General features: G+C 37.1%; 1 protein-coding gene across 24 annotated transcripts in view; it reads right to left on the reverse strand.

Annotated features, from left to right (window-relative positions):
* RAPGEF6 (Rap guanine nucleotide exchange factor 6) overlaps positions 1 to 22,479 on the reverse strand; it is a 211,165-nt gene that overhangs the window by 14,410 nt on the left and 174,276 nt on the right. For 18 of the 24 annotated variants that reach the window (XM_054555909.2, XM_024247558.3, XM_054555908.2 and 15 more), the window contains 6 exons: positions 17,911 to 18,122; positions 15,196 to 15,319; positions 12,158 to 12,181; positions 8,618 to 8,838; positions 4,491 to 4,679; positions 1,245 to 1,379 (listed from right to left, as the gene is read on the reverse strand). In XM_054555909.2, coding sequence (XP_054411884.1) covers positions 1,245 to 1,379; positions 4,491 to 4,679; positions 8,618 to 8,838; positions 12,158 to 12,181; positions 15,196 to 15,319; positions 17,911 to 18,122 — 905 coding nt within the window. The remainder of the gene's footprint in view (positions 1 to 1,244; positions 1,380 to 4,490; positions 4,680 to 8,617; positions 8,839 to 12,157; positions 12,182 to 15,195; positions 15,320 to 17,910; positions 18,123 to 22,479) is intronic. The other 6 variants (XM_024247559.3, XM_063724471.1, XM_054555900.2 and 3 more) reach the window with 1 other exon arrangement.

A 22,479-nucleotide genomic window follows, 5' to 3' on the forward strand; every position in this document is an offset into this window, starting at 1 on the left:
GGACAGAATCACGGTTCAAACTCAGGTCTGATATCACTGTACACAACTGCCACATAGGTGGCAAAAATAAGAAAGAGCTCTGCAGAGTGAGATGAAACTTAGAGCCTGGAAGCTGAAGCAAGCTCTGTAAGCTTCTCTCTCCTGTTAGAATTATTATAATAAGCTTGTCTTCCCTCTGACCATGTACCATCCTCTGGTGTGATTATTTAAATATGTGATTCTTTTACATCTGTGAAGAAGATGCCAGGACTAAATCCCCTTTCTTTCCAGGGTACACACAGAGTGTGAAGGGTCAATATAAGAAATACACACCATATTTAGAATGCTACATGTGCAGCTAACATGAAATGGCATCTGCTGCACACTGCCCAGGCTAGCCGAGAAAAGAAATGCTCCAGTCTGAATTATGAAAACATGTAAATGAACAAGAAGAATTTCAGTTTTTTACCACATGAGATTCTGTATAAGCAAAAAATCCATAAGAGTACAGGTTATTTTAAGCCCTAATTTTAAAAAAGGTAATACTCTATTACTAAAAAAAGGAAAAGCATATTTGTTTTCCTAAATCTTATAGTTGGTTAAAAACAGTTTCTTTCTTTTTTTTGAGACAGGGTCTTGCTCTGTTGCCCAGGCTGAAGTACAGTGGCACCATCACAGCTCACTGCAATCTCTGCCTCCCAGGCTGAAGCGATCCTCTCACCTCAGTCTCTCGGGTAGCTGGGACTACAGGCACACCACCATGCCTAAGTTTTAAATTGTTTGTAGAGATGGGGTCTCATTATGTTGCCCTGGCTGGTCTCCAACTCCTGGGCTCAAGTGATCTACCTGCCTCAGCTTCCTAAAATGCTGGTATTATAAGCATGAGCCACTGCGCCTGGCCTAAAAACAATCTCTTCCAGAAACTTTTATTTGCAAACACTTCATAGAAATGTCCAAATATAGGAAACTGGAATGACAACACCAAAAATTTGCACCAAAACTACGGCTTCTGCCTTTATTCTTATCCATGCTTGCTGTCTGTTGAAGTTTAGGACCACACTTTGAATACTGGAGTCCTAGTTACATGACACATAATACCTAAAAAGCATTCGAATAATGCAATACAAAACATCAAAGTTCAAAAAGCATTAGGAGTTATGCTTTTCTTAATGATTTATAATTATTGCTATAGATTGAAAAGCAAAATATGTGCTATAAAGTATTGTTTAGTTTAACAAGAACTAGTTTGAAATGTTTTGTCTTACCTTTGTGAGGGGAACCTTGAGGAGATGCAGGAGGACTAGAATGTAAAGATGACACCACGGAAATAGTGTCTTCTGTATGCTTCTTACCACTTATTTCTTCAGTTGTTCCTAAAACTTTCTGAGGTAAACTGGTATCTAAAAATAAAACCAAAGATGCAAATAAGCATCATTTCACAATTAAAATGTCTATAGTTGCCTAAATCACTACGTAACTAACGCTATGATGCACAATGGCTAGTGTAGTCAATTGAAATGTGTAAATGACAAACAGGGACTAAATGACTGGGTAATGGCATACAGAGATTCTCACCTCTAGGTTATTCATTCAAATTCAGCTGGTCAGCATGGACCAGATTATATTAGTTTGTCTGTGCTTTGTGGTATAAGGGAAATCAATTTAACAGTCTGAGTGCTGTGCCCCACCTCCCACAATTGACATAGTGATTTGAAATCTTCAAAAAGAAGGCATGGATTCAAACTCTTCCCTCCCCTCTAGAGGTGGCCTCTCCAAGTCGGGGTGAGGCATGTGGCAGGGGCAGTGTGGGGATGTTGGCACTGTCACTACCTGTGGTGCATCTGTGCTGTGGGTATACGGAAGAGGCTGCAGGGCTGCCAGTCCAGCCCTTTTCAAGAGCACTAAATTCACACTACAGGAGAGAAGTAAACAACAGAAAGAATCATGAATGTATAGAAAAATAGTACGCAGCACAGTGGAACGATTTCTTAAAGTTCTATCATTACTCTTGTCCAATATCTGGTCTATTTAGTGTACCTCAAAATCAGCAATGGTTTCAATATTTTGACGTTTTTACATTCATCTTCTCTAAGAAATGTCAAAGAGCTATAGACACTGTTCTTAAAACATAAAGTAAGTGGCCAGGTATGGTGGCTCACACCTGTAATCCCAGCACTTTGGGAGGTCGAGGCAGGCGGATCACGAGATCAGGAGTTCGAGACTAGCCTGACTAACATGGTGAAACCCCGTCTCTACTAAAAATACAAAAATTAGCCAGGTGTAGTGGCACGTGCCTGTAATCCCAGCTACTCAGGAGGCTGAGGCAGGAGAATCGCTTGAACCCGGGAGGCAAAGGCTGCAGTGAGCTGAGATCGTGCCACTGCACTCCAGCCTGGGTGACAGAGTGAGATTCTGACTCAAAACAACCCCAAAAAAACCAAAACACAAAGTAAGCAAACTTTGATGAGGATTTTGACACAGTAACAAGCAGCCACTGGACAACGAAAAAATTTAGATCATAGTATACTCACACTACCCTTCATTAAATGTAATATAAACATATTTATCATATAAACAGCCATATTACAATAAGAAATGAAGAAACCTATATGGGGCCAGGCGCGGTGGCTCACACCTGTAATCCCAGCACTTTGGGAGGCTGAGATGGGTGGATCACCTGAAGTCAGGAGTTTGAGACCAGCCTGGCCAGCATGGTGAAACCCCATCTCTAATAAAAATACAAAAACTAGCCAGGTGTGGTGGAATGCACCTGTAATCCCAGCTACTGAGGAGGCTGAGGCATAAGAATTGCTTGAACCTGGGAAACGGAGGTTTCAGTGAGCCAAGATCGCACCACCGCACTCCAGCCTGGGTGACAGAGGGAGACTCTGTCTCAAAAAAAAAAAAAAAAAAAAGAAAGAAAGAAAGCTACATGGTACAAGTAATGCTTCCTCTCAAGTGGTGATATTCAAGTAAAAAAACCAGAGCTAACTTCGTCCCTCTCTCACTCCTACCAACAAATTTATCAACTTCACCAATTCTGCACCCAATTCTCTCTTCATTTCCATAGCCACCAAACTAGTCCAGGCCCTGGGCAACTTCCAGTTAACTGTTAGACCAGCTTTCCATCTGAACTCTCTATCTCCAGTCCTGCTGTGATCCTTACTACAGTCCTTCTCAAACATAATTTGAACCGTAACCTTCCCTTGTTCAAATCTCTTCAATGGCTTCTCACTGTTAACTTTTTCCTTTGGCATGGCACATTGTAATTTCAGCATACCTGTCTTCATTCTTTGCATCTTGGAAGCTGTTTAGTACAGTGGTTAAAGGCAAAGATTTAAAGCCAGTCAGCCTTCCTTTAGCCTCTACGCTTCCTTTGTAGAATGAGGGTAAAATACCACTTATCTTGTGGCATTACTATGAAGACTGATATATAAAATTAGTAAAGCACAATTTGAACCATGCCTGGCACTCAGTAAGTGCTCTCCAAGTGTTAGCTTTAATTATTATTGTCTGTCAACACTGCATGCAATTTCCACTCAGCGTCAGCAAAGTGCTTGTAGTTTCTTGCACATACCAAGCTGTTTCCTCGGCCTGAAGCAACGTCTCTGGAACTTTTGCCTAATTATCTTCTTCGTCACCAACCTTTTAGGCTGCTTAGATGTTATTTCCAAAAAGCCTTCTTCTGAAGCCCTATCTTACCTCTGTCTAAGTTAAAAGCGCTTGTTTTGTTCTTTTATATGTTCTGCATATACCCCTGGCATAACAAGAAGACACATTATATTGAAGTTATCTGTGTGAGTGTCTACATCACCAGACTGAAAATCTGGCCAAGGAGGGGGAATTTCTTATTCAACTTTGTATCTCAAACAAATTAAATGAACAAAGTTCTACTAAACATATACTACACATAATGTACAGCCTAAGTAATCATGCTAGGAACCAAATCTAATCTAGGTTCTCATCTAAAAGGCTAAAATCGTGATACTGTTAAAACAACAAATAAAAGTAATATGAATAATGACTACATGGCCTAACAGGAAAAAAAAAGTGTGGTCTATATTACATAAAAGTTATAAAACAAGGTTGGAAACCTTGTTTCCCAACTAGGTTTTCAGAAGGGGTCTTTAAAGACAAAAAACAACGTATAGTCATTTTTGGAATAAGCAACTTCATTTCCACAGTTTTTGTAGGTTGTGTCTGTATTATATATTTCATTAAATACACCTTTGAATGCAGTAAGCCCTTGGTACCCAAAATGTATTGCTGTAAATTTTCTATTGATTGACAGATTTCAGTATTATAGGAAATCCAATGTTGGCATTTAAAACATGTATGCTGTCAGCAAACATCTATAGGCAAAATGAAATCAACACTTTTGATTCATGAAGTGATGATTATATTACACAACCTACAACAGCTTATCTCCTGAACATCCGTAATTATTTTTCACTCTAACTCCCCTGGAAATTTCAGTTAAAACGGATGTAATATTAACGGTGAATACTCACTCAATGCAGGGTCTTTTGTTTGTCCCTTCTTCCTGATGGGGTGCAAATTAACAGCTGGCACCTGAAGCACCTGGCTTACTCTGTGGGGTTGATGCAAGTGGGCTTTAGTTGTTTGGCCAGCTGACCTCATAGGCACTGGAGACATTTCAGATGATTTGGCTGATCTTTTCTCATTTAAATTCTTGGTCACTAACAGGAGAGAGTAAGAAATAAGTAACTGCACGTTTTTAGGCAAGGTTATCACCACTGGCAATAATAAATGGTTACTTTTAAAATCATCTATTTTTAGCACAAAAGATAAAATAGATTAATTTTTCTTAGCAGGAATTTCAGTTAGGTACTATAACATGTTATCTCTATTGCTTGGTGAGTCAGATAAAAAATGTTATCTCTAAAACTGCTGTAGAATAAGTTGTTAATTTTATCTCCTAAATACTTCTTTTCTTTTTTTTTTTTAATTTTTTGAGACGAAGTTTCGCTCTGTCGCCTGGGCTGAAGTGCAATGGTGCAATCTTGGCTTACTGCAACCTCCACCTCCCAGGTTCAATGGAGTCTCCTGAGTAGCTGGGATTACAGGCACCTGTCACAAAACCTGGCTTTTTTTTTTTTTTTTTTTTAAAGACAGAGCTTTGCTTTTGTTGCCCAGGCTGGAGTGCAATGGTGCAATCTTGGCTCCCGGGTTCAAGGGTTCAAGTGATTCTCCTGCCTCAGCCTCCCGAGTAGGTGGGATTACAGGCATGCACCACCATACCCAGCTAATTCTGTATTTTTAGTAGAGAAAGGGGTTTCTCCATGTTGGTCAGGCTGGTCTCGAACTCCTGACCTCAGGTGATCCACCCGCCTCGGCCTCCCAAAGTGCTGGGATTACAGGCGTGAGCCACTGCACCCGGCCTATTTTTGTATTTTTAGTAGCGATAGGGTTTCACCACGTTGCCCAGGCTGGTCTCGAACTCCTGACCTCAGGTGATCCACATGCCCCAGCTACCCAAAGTGGTGTGATTACAGGTGTGAGCTACCTCATCCAGCCCTAAATAATTCTTGAATCCATGTTAATTAGCTCCATCGTCACTCTGCTGAGGGTCAAGTTAACATTCTCTCATCTTTACTACTGAAATACTTTTCTCGCTGTATCAATTCTAGCATGCCTTCAAGGCATTCTTCATAGAATAGAAGAGTGACTCTGCCAAAATGAGTATTTGATCATATCATTTCCCTTCTCCTGCACAAACCTTAACTTGCCCCTGCTTTTAGAATGAAGACCCAAATCCTTAAAACAAGGCCTCTATGACCCTGCATGATTTAGCATCAGCCTGCCCCCTTGACTTGACTTGCTTACCTTTCCTCTCATCAGTCCTATACTCTCATTAGGCTTTATCCTCTCTGTTCCTTTCATTAGGCTTTAACCTACTTGAGAGTAAGGACTATGCATTTTGTTCGTTACTACATCCTTATGTGCCAGTAACTGACTGAAAACAGATGCTTAATAGGTATTTGTTGAATAAATAAGTGAAATTATCTCAACAGCTGTAACACAAGAAAACCAGAGACAGTGCTTTTATAAATCCATAGGTTTTCTGAAAATGAATGTGAGAATAAAAAACTGAGAACCCTTACTTATAAAAGCTGCCTCCTTCATATAAAACCAATACTATAGTCCAAGGAGAAGACATTCTTCCATCAGGGAGTACGTTTAATCCTTAGGTTATCCAGCGTGGTTTCAATGCAGGTGCAGCCTCAGTACTTCATGAAGTATTTGTTTTAAACATCAAGATAAAAGCAAAAATAGATGTCTAAACTGTCTCAACACAGCTATAATAGCTATTATGCTTTTATTAAGACAGACTAGACAATATTTGGGGTGATAAGAATCAGAGAATATCTTAGAAAGTTCAAATACAGGGACCCCAGGAGAAAATTGCAGTGGCTCACCAACTAATTGAATCCAAGAGGTTATCATCTTTGGTTAGAGCCATGAAATACTTTCATCCTTCTCTCACTGATTGGTCAATGCTAATCAATGACATCTTATTTTAATAATTGCTACAGTACAGAGAAAAAAACCTGAGACTACTTCAAAAATAAGTTTACACATGAATGACAAAAACCATGTATATTCTAATTAATTGGGAAGAATCAAATTCTATAATGCTCAGAAATCAACTATTGTTTGGGCTTGGGATAGTGACTATTTAAACATTTACAAATCAATTATGCATTATAAAGATGCTCAAACCAAATTAAAGGAACATGCATTTAACTAAATGTTCAAACTCAGTTTTAGAAAGAAAGGCCTAAAGATTTTCTCATTTCAAATAGATATTAAGTATGTAGCATGGGACATCATTTAGTGCTACGAGAAAAAACAGACACAAGTCTGGGGTGGGTGTAAAAAGAGGAAGGCATGAAGGTGTATATAAACTGTGTTTCATAACCATAAGATGATTAAGTCTACATCAAATTACCTGGGAAAAAATAACTTTGATGATGACTCAAAGCAGGGCCAGAAGGCTTTAATAAATATGTACATGGCTTTGAACTTTCAAGCATGAATAAATGTTAAAGGTTCTATATACTCTTTCAGCTTTTACCTTTAACATGTGGCAGCCAGAATGTAGAAAGCTCTCAATAACTGTTAGCTTTTAAAAATGTCTTTTTCCAAATTTAATAACTTTGATGTACAAAGAATCACAGAAATAAAATGTACTCCCAACTCTTGCCCAAGTTTTATATTTGAGAAAACAGGGACTAAAGATGAAGAAAAACTTACTCAAATGTAATAAATGAAACTTAAATTCTGCCTCTATCCTTTCGTAGGTATTCTTTCCATCATACTCCAAATCTTTTCTTACATGCAGAAGCATTCAATATATTGTTTTGATTATAGCACTTATTAAAAGGCTCCTTACCCTTATTTAAAAATTGTCAAAACTGAATTTTTAAAAATCAGTATTTGGTTCTATTTCCACTTCCTGTTTTCTATCCTTTCTTTTGACATACGTTAAAAAATTACTATGCAAATACCATATCATTTATCAATCTTAGGGTCAATCCATGATGACTACTACCTCTTGTCAACTAGGAACTTTGAAATAAAATTCTATTGCAATTTTTATGGGCAAGTTTAACTCAGAGTGTGTGTGTGTGTGTGTGTGTGTGTGTGTGTGTGTGTGTGTGTGTGTGTATGGGCAAGTTTAACTCAGAGTGTGTGTGTGTGTGTGTGTGTGTGTGTGTGTATTTATTTTTTAGAGACTGAGTCTCACTTTGTTGCCCAGGGTGGAGAGCACTGGCACAGTCTTAGCTCACTGCAGCCTCAAATTCTTGGGCTCAAGTGACCTGCCTGCCTCAGCCTCCCAAGTTGCTAGCACTACCACTTGGATAATTTTAATTTTTTTTTTTGTAGAGATGGGGTCTCTTTGAGTTGCCAAGGCTGGCCTCAAGTGATCCTCCTGCCTAGGTTTCTAGGTATGACCTACCACGCCTGGCCTTAACCTACAACTTAAGATGTACAATTATTTTGTTATAACAGTATATATTTCATTATCTTTGATTTCTGCTCTTAGAACTCATAATTTCCTTGATCCAAAGATATATGCATTCTCTTGCTTGTATTTAATTAAAAAAATCCATATTGAGAACATGATCTTTTTCATCATATTTTCTAGAGATTACTAATATCGGAATGTGTCTGATGTTTTTTGTTTTACCTTACTACTGGCACCTGTAAGCTACCTATTATCACTGGTGTTTTAATCAAATTTCTTATATTTTCTAGTTGGTAAATATTATCCATGAAATAAAAAGAGGTAAAAATTCCACTTATGTTTACTCTTTAGGGATGAATGTAAAAATGTTCTCAAACAGAAGGCCTCCTCTATAATGATCCAGTTTTTAAAAGAATTAAAAAGCTTTTTAAAGATCTACTTATCCCTCTATTTTTTGGATAGTGTATCCATCAGGAATGGATGGGATTCAGTATGTGATTAATTGGATCACATGATGCTTAAGGTATGCCAGCAATCTCTTGTGAGTGAAAGTTAATTTTCTTGCGACTTAGGTATAATTCTAGAGAAGTAAGTTATTATTTTGTTGTGCTCTTTAGTGTCACATAAATGAAAACTTGTACTCACAGGTACCATATGCAGGCTCCCACTGTAATGACATCATCTGGAACTTCTCCTCATCTGTCTCTACATCCAGACTGGAAAGATACTGCTTCACCTTCCTTGCCATTTGGGCATCCTCATATAGCTTCTTGGCATTAAGCAGAGAGCTGCGGCGTGCCCTTTTTTTGTGAGCACCTCCCTGAACATCCAGCATGTTTGAATTTGTGCTTCCTTGACTCAGTGACCTATAAGAAGATGAAAATCACAATAAGGGGCTATAGAGATGAGAACTAAGCATAGCAGATTGAAGATTAAAAGATTTTGTTCTGTTAATGCTATTGCATGCTGATGTAAATGAGTTAAAAGATGAAGAGCATTAATGCAAAGTAATTTGGCACATATGGTGATGTTCTGAATTAAGAACAGGATTTGGCAAAGTACAGAATTCAAAAGAATAGGTAACAATGCCCCCCTGAGTGGCATATTCCATCAGGCCTGTGTTTGTGCCTATGCAACCCATGGCACAACAGTAACAAGAAGAAGCATTCCTCTGATCCTGGAGGCCACCCACGCTTTGAAGATATGGCAAGAGTCTGGACCATGACTAGTCCATCCTCAGCCAAATCTCTGAACCAGGGTTCTTTAGCAATGAAGGTTCTAAAGTAGTTTTGCTTGTTGTTCTGCTTTGGACATGCTATTGCCACTACCATTATAGCAGGCCCACTCTGAGCATGTTAACCAATTTTACCAGTAACCATTATTTTGGCCAAAACTCACACAGAACTACCAATAACATATTAGCTGAAAATTTACAGCATTTATATGCAATTCAATATAGTCAGAAATCAGAATGCAGTAAAAACTCAATGCTTCCACTCACATATGGAACAGTTAGGCAATATTTGGGTTCTAGAACTGAGGATCTGGGACATCACTTTTGTAATGCCTGTGAATGTGACAGAATTGCAAGCTGGGTGGAAATAACCACAATTCAAACAAGCTACAGCTTCACCCAACTCTACTCTTTTTGGCAAACATCCTACAACGACTGCACATCTAGAACCAATGGAAAACAGCAACTGCAATGATGTTTGTCCTTTCTAACAAGGCTAACAAATACAAAATTCTTATATAATTTTTATTTAGATGGTATTTTACTTTGCCATTCCAAAATAATAAGGTTATCTATGGATTTTCTAAATTAAGCTCCATTTTTATATAAAAATATTCTAAATACAAAGACCACAGTGCTCATATATCTACTTTAAAACAGACACTAAAATCCTAATGCTTTCATTGTAAATTAAGTGAAATATAGTTGAAAAAGTGTTATGGCATTTTTTCTTCTTTCACATTTTAAGATCTTTCAAATAGGGGTATATCTTACACTCCATGGCAACTTTCAATTGCTATTGGCCAGGCAGAAACTATGACAAGACATTATTTACGTCTGCAGAAACCTCAAAACTTGCAGAATGGCTTGAAAGAAAATCCAATGCCATTAGTGAATTAGCCTTTTAACCTCCAGGGACCAAATGATTATAAGGAAGTAGTAAATCTGACAAGTTCAAGAACATTCCCAAAGCAAGTGACAAGAGAAAACTAATTCTAATTATTTCCAAAGCTAGCCTGAGAGCCCAGCACCAGCAGCTTTTGGTTCTTTTGTGGTTTTTCAAAGAAATGGTGCATTACCAACACACTGGATGGCACAGAGGGCAATACTGTATGGGGGAGGAGGGTTCTGGAAAACAAAATCCAGAAGCTAATGACTCTAAAAGAAAACATTTCAGAAGATTCATATTTTGAATATACAGAAATTTTAGGAAAACCTAAACCAATTTACTTTGCTTGTATTTTCCTTTTTATGTGAATAAAAATATTGATTTTTAAAAATTCAGTTTTGACATTGTGATAAAAATCCATGGCCAAGTCCATAAGAGCTCCTTCAATAAGCATAAAGTAGAAATTCTCAGTGGTAACAGGACACTGCAGTGATTTTCCTTAGTAATAGATAAAATAACAATATGCGCAACAATTGATGATGTCTTGAATTCAAAGAAATGCAGTAAAATCAAGTTGCAGCTATTTAGGAGCAAATTTTAACACAAATATTTAATGATTTTATCTTAGTTAATATAAAAAAAGTAGGTGTTGACAAATCTAGGAGACACAAAATTCTAACAAATAAAAACATTGTGATAAATGTCGATAAAATGTTTTCCAAACTACTTTGAAAACATAAAAATGCTGATATAAAATAAATATACCTAATGTCTGCAAGCATCATACAGTGCAACCCTAAAGCTGAATGAACGTGAAACATGCTAACGTAAGTCATTCAAACACACCCAACGCCCACTAAAAGATATTGTCCAAGTATTCTTCTTTATAACAGTAATGCCAGGTATCAATTTCTATTTTCAGTGAGAAGAGCCAAAAGAGACCAAGACATAAATTTGTGATCCAGAAGAAAACACATGGGAAACACACAGAGAAGGGAGAAAGAAAATAGAAGGAAAGCCAAGTTCACCAAGCATTAACAGAAAACAAGACCACAAATGAGACAAGACTCGAATAAAGAAGGTGGCTCACAAAAAAATTCTTCTTACATGTAATAAAAGCTTCTAACTTCATGGTTCACTACAAGTCTTAAAATAACAAAATTCTTCTTATGCAATCCCTTCATCCACAAAAGTCATCTCTTTCTTCATCTAAAAATGAAAGGACTAGATAGATGATTTATAAGATCTTTAACATTCTATGATTCTAAATAGACACTTAGCTATGTAGAAGTAGAGACCTAACTCTATAATAAATAGTGTCAGTTGCTGATTCTATCACAACTTTAAAGATAAGGGAGTCTTCAATTAAAGCTGGTAAAAATTTCAAATAAAATTCAGTCAATGCTACAAGTAAGTGGCATTAGTGGGTCTGAGGAAATGAAATCATCTTCTAGTTCAATTTTATAGTACAGCTTGGATAAGGGCTGCCTCTTTTTAGAAAACTGATGGAAAATACAACCTTCATGAACAGATCTTTCATTCATTTTTATATATTTATATATTTACTTTTATAAAATGTGGCATTTGAATAAAAGAAAGTGGTGTGAACTCTAGAACTAGACTACCTAGTTTTGGATCCACCATTAATGAACTAAAACTTTGGGCAACTCAACCTTTCCCATCCGTACCATGGAAAGAAAAGTATCTCCTTTATAGGGTAGTAGTAGAAGTAAGTAAGATAATTTGTTTAGAGTGCTTAGAACAATGTATGGCACATAGCAAGCACACAACAAATACTCACTATCATTATCATCATCTAACTGACCTAGCTAAATCAAAATCTAAAAAGGACTTATAGGGTGTCAATAGTGGAAAAATAAAGGAAAAATAGCTAGTTCTATCACTACTTTCACCTTGTTAGCAGAAGGCATTTGTCAGGAATGTAGGCTGACAGGGTTAATAGAATTCATGCTATTTTATGTGCGTGCATTAATGAAAAGGATGCAATATATGTTAAGAGTCGCACAACCTTCATTCCAGTTGCGTTCATCTCTACACTTACCCCAGACTCCGCCACCTCTTCTTCCTGTAAGCAAGAGCCACAAACATTGAAGCATGTGTTTGAACAGGAAAGCACAGAAAAAAGACAACAGTTGAGAGTCAGAGAAACTATGCAGACAGAGAAGAACAGAAAAATTTTATCAGGAAAAAATTATAGCTTAACAGTAAAATGACTTTAATGGAAGGCAGGAGGGTAAGATGAGTATATACTGAAGGTCAAAAAAGCTCCAAAATACTTTATAAAAATATGCTTTAGACCAATTATATTTTAAATACCTAATTCATCAGGAAGCTTATATAAATAAGAAGCTTAAGGAAAAACATTTACTTACTATAATATAAATTTTGAATTCAAAGTTTTTAAGGGAAAAGACCTTAAAGGAATAGAATTTCTGAACATCTTGCTGGCAAGATTTTTGGGCCACTCGTTTAAATGACAGAATGAAATTAGAAGGGACATAAAAACATAAGATTTCATTTTTAAGTGCAGAAATTTCTCTGACAAGATGTCTTGTAAGAAATGTTGACCAGCAAATCCAACTTAAAAGTAAAAACATATCATTAAAATCTTCATAATACTATTTATCTTTACATTCCTGTTTGATTGACTAAAGATTCTATTTTTTAAGTCTGCAAACTGATTACTGTTAAAAGGGGTTACTTTGTCCAAACTAGATACTCATACACCACCAAAATGGACATTGTTTGCTTAAAGAAAGGTATTACATTTTAGCACTGGCTGACAAAACCGATTCAGGAAAAATTCAGTCCAATCTTTAATACAGATGTTTTTTATTTTTCCCCAATACCTTATTCTATTCAATCCATGCCATTCCCAAGAAAACAGCCATGTTTATTAATTTCCTCATCAGTTTTTCTCCTTTGCTCATTACTGAAGTGTATGGCTAGTACTTAGTATATTATAAACTGGTCTGGCAGGGTCACAAATTCATCATGTCTTCAGGAACCAGGATGTTAACATGTATAAGTAAATAGAGGTCCATATAAGCCAATAGGGAGTGTTAGGGTCATTGTACAAGGACATACAACAAAAAACCAAACAAACCCTTCTTTACTTTGGTACCTAGTTCTTACTATTTTCCGCTTCCACACTGTTAAGCAATGACATCATTCATTACATGTAGTGATTCTCAAGGTGCAGAAGTGGGATGTGTAGGAAAGAGGAGATCTGGCACACTCCCCCTTCCTTCCATGCTTTGTGGATCTCTAAACCAGAGAAACCATCAGATCAACTACTTGCAAAAACAAAGACACCTAGGCCGGGTGCAGTGGCTCACGCCTGTAATCCCAGCACTTTGGCAGGCTGAGGCAGGTGAATTGCTTGAGCCCAGGAGTTCAAGACCAGCCTGGGCAACATGGTGAAACCCTATCTCTACTGGAAAAAAAAAAAAAAAGTTAGCTGGACATGGTGGCATGTACCTGTAGCCCCAGTTACTTGGAAGGCTGAGGTGGGAGGATCACCTGAACCTGGGAGGTTGAGGCTGCAGTGAGCCGAGACACCACCACTGCACTTCGGCCTGGGCAACCAGAGTGAGAGACCCTGTCTCAAAAACAAAGACTCCTAAACAACAATTTAAAGAAAACAAATAAAAAAAAAAACCCAGCATATCAGTGGTGCTATTGGGTTATGAAAATTCCAACTCTGGCTTTTAAAGTATTGTGTTGGTGTAAAAGTAATGGCAAAAATCACAAATACTTTTGCACCAACCTAATACCAAGTATTTTTGTTTCCTTAGCACAGTATATTTTTTTAAGCCATAGAAATTGTGTTGGCCCCTGTACATGATTTCATTTTTAATGTCCCTATGAACTGAAGCTATACACATAGGCCCAAAAGGAAATCAGATCAAAAATTAAAACCACAATGTCTTATTTACACCCTGAAAATTATAAAAATTACTAGGAATAGGCCAGGCGCGGTGGCTCACACCTATAATCCCAGCACTTTGGGAGGCCGAGGTGGGCGGATCATGAGGTCAGGAGATCGAGACCATGGTGAAACCCTGTCTCTACTAAAAATATAAAAAACTAGCCAGGCGTAGTGGCGGGCGCCTGTAGTCCCAGCTACTCAGGAGGCTGAGGCAGGAGAATGGCGTGAAATCAGGAGGCGGAGCTTGCAGTGAGCTGAGACTGCGCTTCTGCACTCCAGCCTGGGCGACAAAGCGAGATTCCGTCTCAAAAAAAAAAAAAAAAAAAATTACTAGGAATAGCTTAACAACATACTTTGTTTCAATTTTATGTAAGCTGAGGAAGCCTTTGTTATTACATTAAAAATGAACCTTAAAAAGCATTCTTAAAATATCAGGTTAATACAGAACACAATAAAATTTTTCATTTTAAGTAAAGTATGATTACATTTGCACTTTCTAAATTTTGTTCATTTGTATGTAATAAAAACTTATATACAAATGAAACACAGTATAATTTGAGAAAAAGACAAATGGTTTACAGGAATGAAGTATGAATTAAACAGAAACAGAACATTAAAAATATTCAGTAAAAATAAGACACAGACTAATACTTTACAAATTAGGTTAGAAACGAGATGAAAACAAGATGAATATCAGCAATTTTATTGTATTTATTTGCTGGTTTTTTTTTTTTTTTTTTTTTAGTAGAGACGGGGTTCCACCTTGTTAGCTAGTATGGTCTTGATCTCCTGATCTTGTGATCCGCCCGCCTCGGCCTCCCAAAGTGCTGGGATTACAGGCGTGAGCCACTGCACCCGGCCTGCTGATGTTTTAAAGAACAATAATACAGAACTATCCACATACAAATATTTGCAAATTACGTAAAAACTGCTCTGAGCTTCATCCAGTTTCTTAATATGTATAACGAAGGCTAATATCACCTACCTGTTATGGTTATTATGATAAATGATTACACGAAACAGACATATATAAAGCACTTTGTACAGCACACATGGTAGAATAAATATGATCAATAAATGATAAATATTTTAATTATTATATCACCCTTGATACTACTTTAACACTTTTACATATTTCAATGTCTTACCTCTGTCGAAACATCATAGCTGGGTCCATGTTAGCAGAAGTCATTCGAACAACTTGGCGGATTTCCTTGGAAATCATTCTTAACTTCTCAAAGTTTACTAAACCATCTACTTTGGAGTCATTTCCTATAGAATGAAAATAAATGTTTAAGTTCAAAATTAAATTATCTACATAAAAGTAGCAAAAGTCAAGCTGGTAATCTTGAGGGGCACGAAGAAGGACCTTCTTTATCACAGTGCCAATTTTGCTTTTAAGAACTGATATACCCATACATGGTTCAACCCTGCTCTTAGGGAATGAGCCACTAAGAACTGTGTTCCATATAGGAGTGATGGTTATGAATAAAGTCAAATGATAAACTGTGCATGGCTTCTAAAACCAGTTTCATGGGCTGGGGGCACAATGGCTCCCACCTGTAATCCCAGCACTTTGGAAGGCCAAGGCAGGAAGATTGCCTGAGCTCAGGAGTTTGAGGCTGCAATGAGCCATGACTGTGCCACTACACTTCAGCCTGGGCAACAGAGTGAGATCTCAACTCAAAAAAATCCACAAAAAACAAAACAAAACAAAAATCCCAAACAAAGGGCAACCTGACTGTTTATAGCATTGTTTTTTCACACTTGTCTATAACATAGCATGACCCCATTTATCTCCTGAGGTAGACCCTGAGGTCTGTCAAAGTCGAAGGCCCTGAAGGCAAGACTGAGGAATATACGGTAAACAGCACGTATAGATTGGACGCATGAATTGTTCAGGGTCTCAACACAAGCTGGAAACAAAGTAATCATGATGCATACTCTCAAGTTATATAAACATATTTCAAGGAACATGTCAGAAAAACATATTTGAAGCCTATAACATTTCCTTATGAAAAATGAGTGATAATGAAAGAAGAGGCAGTAAGACTACATAATTAGAACGATACTTCTGGTGAGATCAGAAAAGCTGGACAAAAGTACAAAAAAATGCAGAGAAGCAAGTTTTGCATTTCCCAGTGCTTGCCCCTAGGTATATCTGATTTCAGAAAGGGATAATGAGCTGAAAAACCAAGTACAGACACCCTGTCTTTTGAGGTAAAAGGAAAAGCAACCAATGCTTGGTTGAAACTCTGAGGAGCTATATCTTGAGACCAAGGATAAACTGAATGTAGACTGGGATAAAAGTCTTCTGTTAAATTACATCAAAATGGATTAAAGTGATTTTGGAATTCTAGTACCCCTAACTGCCTGCCAGAAGCAAACTTTAAAACTCTGGAGATATGGAACATCATTCAAAAAGTGAGATTATTTCTGTAATCTCACTTTTCAATAATAACCAGGCACATTAGGAGAAAACATAACATGACAGAAATGAAAGAGAAAAAAGGAGAACACAGAATAAGACCTAAAGGGGATCCAGATTATGGAATTATTAGAAGCAGACTTTAAAATAACTATGTTGAACATGTTCAAAGACAAGAAAAAACAATGAGAACTCTGGAAAAGAACATTAAACTAAAAAAAGAAAAAGGAAGCTGTAAAACAAACAAAAATAGTAACTGGAATTAGGACATCAGTAATGAATTTACCAGAAATGAGACACAGTTGAAGAGAGAATAAAAGATACAATTACTGAGAATTTTCCCAAACTGATGAAAAATATAAAACCATAGGTATCAAGGTGTCCTATAGACACCAATCAGAATAAGAAACAAAAACAAAACCCCACACTTAGCCATATTAAGCAAAACTAGAAAAATATTAAGAAAAAACAAAATCGTAACAGCCAGTATCAAACAAAGGCAGATTACAGTTAAAGCAACAGCAAATAAAACTGTAAGCTAACTTCTCAATATTAACAGTGGAAGGCACAGAACAATGAAATGTCATTTCAAAGTGTTCAAAGAAGATAGCTGCCAATCAAAAATCCTCTGAAAATGAAGTAAAGTCATTTTCAGATAAACAAAAATTAAGAGATATTCATCACCAGCAAATCTTCACTTAAGGAGAATACTAAACAGTGTTCTATAAGGCCGAAAAACTATGCCCAGCAATATGGAAGCTCTGAAATGCAAGAATGAATAAAAAATAGTAGTAACAACAACAGAAGTAAATATACAGGCAAGGTTAAATACTGACTTTATTAAGCAACAATATCTTGTGTTAAAAGCACAGCAACAACTGCATGAAAATCAGGAGACGAGCAAATGGAATTTTTTTTTTTTTGAGACAGAGTCTCGCTGTGTCGCCCAGGCTGGAGTGCAGTGGCACCATCTCGGCTCACTGTAAGCTCCACCTCCTGGGCTCCTGCCTCAGCCTCCCAAGTAGCTGGGACTACAGGCAGCCGCCACCACGCCCGGCTAATTTTTTGTTATTTTTAGTAGAGATGGGTTTCACCATGTTAGCCAGGATGGTCTTGATCTCCTGACCTCATGATCCACCCGCCTAGGCCTCCCAAAGTGCTGGGATTACAGGCGTGAGCCACCACGTCCAGCCGAGCAAATGGAATTTAAGTGGTCTAAGTTCCTTGCATTATCTGATACAGAAAAAAGTACTAATAAATATTAAACTAATTAACAAATACGTATGGTATGACATCTAATTCAACACTAGAAAAATGGTAAAATAGGTATAGTTACCAAGTTAATAGAATAGGAAATATACCATACACAAAAATCAATTCAGGTAGACTTTAGATAAACCATATGGTAAAACATCAATAAATAATGTTTTCATACCTTCATGTAGAAATGTCATATCTTTCTTGACAACAGGGAAGAGTGGAATAATTGGAGGCTGCATACTTTGACTACTAAGAATATTTCTATACTTTGCCATGTTTCTAGACGGATCAAAAATGTCTTGTAGATCTTGAAGATGTTTCTCGTATTTGCTTGGTAACTTTTCCCAAGTTCCTCTGAGTCTTGCTACAGATGCCAGGTTCAAGCCACTGCCAAAGATGAGAATAGAAACATTAAAAAGAAACTTGGGGGAAGGGGTGGACTCAGGTCAGCATATACACCATTTTCTCTAATAAAAGTAAAAATAAGCAGGGACATATTTTAACACATTGAAATAAACAGAGAAAAACTGAGAAAAAAATAAATAAGAGACTCCCTGATCTTACAAGAACTTCTTCCAAACTATAATGCTTGCCTATAGTTGTATACCTACATAGCATTTATTTTAGTTTCATTTAAGTGACAGAATAATTCCACAAAATATACATTTAACTTAAAAAAAACTTCAAGCATCACAATGTTGCTTGTTTTACTTAGAAATAACTTTATGGAGACATTACCTATTTTAAAGCGGTTTAAGTAATGCTGAGAACAACTGTTAAATAACAACTGGGGCTAATTCTGCACCTTAGGAAGCCTTTTTTTCCTGCGATTTTGTTCACTCACATCCCTGATTCCAATACATCCATATTCCTAGGTTCTAATCTTGTTCACTAAGCCTCCAGATATTCAATGTCTCCCTTCCACAGGATTTTAAATAGGCTCAGATATTCCCTAACTTGAAAACATAATTCATGCCAGTTAGGCTGCAAGTCTTTAGGAATCCTTTACCTCTACAGTACCATCACATAGGTAGGTTGCCAAATGAATAGTGTATATACAATGCCTCAATTTTCTTATCAGCAAATCCTTTTTCTCAGCCATCTGACTTTTACCCACACCACTGTGTTTAAAATGTTCTCCTGATTTCTGACTTTAAGGCATGGAGTTAGGTATCTTTGTTCCCTTTTGCTTCTCAGAAATTTCCCCAAACCACTATAAGAAAGATAAGTAACCAACACAAATCTCATATCCACCAAGACTAAGAGATAACAAACTCCTCAACACTCTAGAAAGGTTGTCAAAAAATAGTCGAGGTCAAACAAGAGTAAGCAAAGCTGATGAAAAATAATGTCTGTAGCTGAAGATATCAATGAAAGCTGACAAACAGTTCTCCAAAGCAGAACTCTTTCTGCCCTGAGGGTAAAAACAACAATCCTTTATTTTATTTATTTACTTGAGACAGAGTCTTGCTCTGTTGCCCAGGCTGGAGTGCGGTGGTACGATCTCAGCTCACTGCAACCTCTGCCTCCCAGGGTCAAGTGATTCTTGTGCATCAGCCTCCTGAGTAGCTGGGATTACAGGAATTACAGGTATGTACCACAATGCCTGGCTAATTTTTATATTTTTAGTAGAGACAGGGTTTCACCATGTTGGCCAGGCTGGTCTTGAACTCCTGAGCTCAAGTAATCTGCCTGCCTTGGCTTCCCAAAGTGCTGAGATTACAGGCATGATCCACCATGCCCAGCCAACAATCCTTTATTTGACATAGCACACAGTGATACATTTTGGGTACAAATCTGTTTGAGACAGGAGAGAAGGGAGAAACTCTGTGTAAGCAGCCCTAATGCTGCCACAATCTCCATTTACTAAGAAAAAGTAAAGGATAAAACAATTCACATACAAGGCTAACTCCTGCTACCGTGGAATACTGCTGCACGGATCCACTTATATGCAGATTTTTTTTCAATGAATTCAGTCACCCTCCATATCTGAGTGTTCCACATTCACAACCAAATGTGGATCAAAAATACAGTTTCCTTGGATGTGAAACCTGCTAATGCTGACTATGTATCCACAAGTTCCTCAGGGTCAACTGCAGGACTTAAGTATGTGAGGATTTTGCTATCTGTGAGGAGCCACGGAACGAATGCCCCACAGATACTGAGGGACAATGGTATCATTTAATATGAAGCACCAGCAGATGAAAATAGACAAAATAGAGAAATAGTTATTAATAAATGGAATGAGAGATGTAAAGTTATCGTTAGTCGAAGAAAATTAGATTGTTTAACTCAAAACTCCCAAAATATTAACTGAAAATTATTAGAAGCATGAAGAATGCAGTAAGGTACTAGGTACAACACTGATATTCATAAGCATTAGAATACTTAGGCAGAAACCATTAGAAAACTTAAGGATCCCATTCATAAGGATCCCATTCACAACAGCAATAAAAGATATTAAACATTCAAACAAATGTTCAAGATTTACATGAACACCACTATAAAAATTGATATGGTTTGGTTGTGTGTCCCCACCCAAATTTCATGTGGAATTGTAATCTCCACATGTCAGGGGAAGGACACAGTGGGAGGTGACTGGGTCATGGGGGCAGATTTCCCCTATGCTGTTCTCATAATTAGTGAGTTCTCAAGAGATCTGATGGTTTAAAAGTGTGGCACTTCCCCCCTCACTCTCTCTCTCTGCTGCCATGTAAGACACGCCATGTTTGCCCTTCGCCTTCTACCATGATAGTAAGTTTCCTGAGGCCTCCCCAGACATGGGGAACTGTGAGTTAATTAAACCTCTTTTTTTAATAAATTACACAGTCTCAGGTATTTCTGTATAGCAGTGTGAAAACACACTAATAAAACAACTCCATAGAGGAAATAAAACTGAAACAAGTGGAATAAGTGTTCTTGGATGGCAAGAGCCATTGTTACAAAGCTATCGAATGTCTACTAAAGTAATCTAGGTATTTAATGTAACCTCAATGAAAACATCAACAAAACTTTTTCTTTTTTTTTTGAGACAGAGTCTTGCTGTGTCACCCAGGCTGGAGTGCAGTGGCATGATCTCGGCTTACTGCAACCTCCACCTCCTGGGTTCAAGTGATTCTCCTGCCTCAGCCTCCTGAGTAGCTGGGATTACAGGCATGTGCCACCACACCTGGCTAATTTTTTTGTATTTTTAGTAGAGATGGGGTTTCACCATGTTGGTCAGGCTGGTCTAGAACTCCTGAACTTGTGATCCGCCTGCATTGGCCTCCAAAGTGCCGGGATCACAGGCGTGAGCCACCGTGCCTGGATATCAACAAAACTTTTTAAAAGAACTACATAAATTGATTCTAAAGTTGATATGAAACAAATAAACATGCCAGAAATAGCCAAAGAAAAGTATGAAGAGAGTCATGAGGGGTTTGACTAGCCCTACCAGATCTTAAAACCTATTTTACCACTTCAGCAATTAAAACAGTAAATGAATAGACAAATCAATGAAGCAAAGAGTGCAGACATAAACCCAAATATGTATTAGATTTCAGTACATAGTAGATGGCATTGCATATTTTAGAAAAAAAGATTGATTAATGATGTTGGGTGAAGAAGTCATTGGAACAAAGAAAGATATATTTCCTTATCTCACTGTTTACATAAAAATGAATTCAAGATTAATAAAAACTGTTGTCTAGGGTGTTCTAAGAGCTCTCAATGTATTAGTTCATTGAATACTCTTAACCTTATGAGGTAGGAACTACCAGGATTTCCCATTTGACAAATGAGGAAACTCAGTTCACATAGTTAACAAGTGCCAACACTGGATTCAAACCTAGGCAATTCTTTGTTCTTAACTAACCACAAAATGCAGAAACTCCAGCAGGAAAAAAAATTATACATCTACATAAAAATAAAAAAATTTCTACATGGCAAAAGTAAACACCACACAATGTTTTAAATAGCCAAAGGCTGGAAATTTAGAAATATCCATAATGTGCACTCCACAATACAAAGGAGTACTCTGTAGTTGTTTAAAAAAAAATGAGACAACTTTATAAGAACTGATTTTAAATAATCTCCAAGATAAATTTAAAAAATAAGCCAAGGTGGTTTTAAATATATATTTATATGCTTGCTATATGCATAGAGTGTTTCTTGAATGAAAAAAGGTAACAGTATCTCTGGGGAGAGGAATTTGGGTGGATTAGGGACTGAGTGAGAGAAAGAGTTACTTTCACTGTGTACTCTTTTAGTATCTTTAAAGTTTTTTCCATGTACATGTCATGTCTATTCAAAAAGTTAAAATTATTTTATAATTATAAAAAGTTGTTAATTATAGCCAGAACAGAATGATTCACCTTTGCCATCTCTGCTGAAAACAGTATATTCTTTGATCTACCTGAATATGAAGTACAAGAATACAAAACAATTCTTAAAAAGAATACAAAAGAAACAAAGCAATGATCTTTACATGAGCTATGAAAATGTGCAGAACAAATATTCTTTGTAACAAAACAAATCTCTTAACCAAACAAAGCCTCTTAACCAAATCTCAGCCCTTTCCTATCCACCCCCTTCTTTGGGCTACTGTCCATCACATATTCTCTCAAATCACTCTCTTTCATTGGCTTTAATGACACCATCATAACTGTGCTACTCTATTTCTTGTACTGATCCTCCATCTCTTTGGCTAGACTCTTTTTCTTTACCCTCACACTCAGTCATCACACTAAGGTATGGTTTTTAGACC

Source organism: Pongo abelii, chromosome 4 (genome assembly GCF_028885655.2).
Source record: "Pongo abelii isolate AG06213 chromosome 4, NHGRI_mPonAbe1-v2.0_pri, whole genome shotgun sequence".
NCBI classification, from domain to species: Eukaryota; Metazoa; Chordata; class Mammalia; order Primates; family Hominidae; genus Pongo; species Pongo abelii.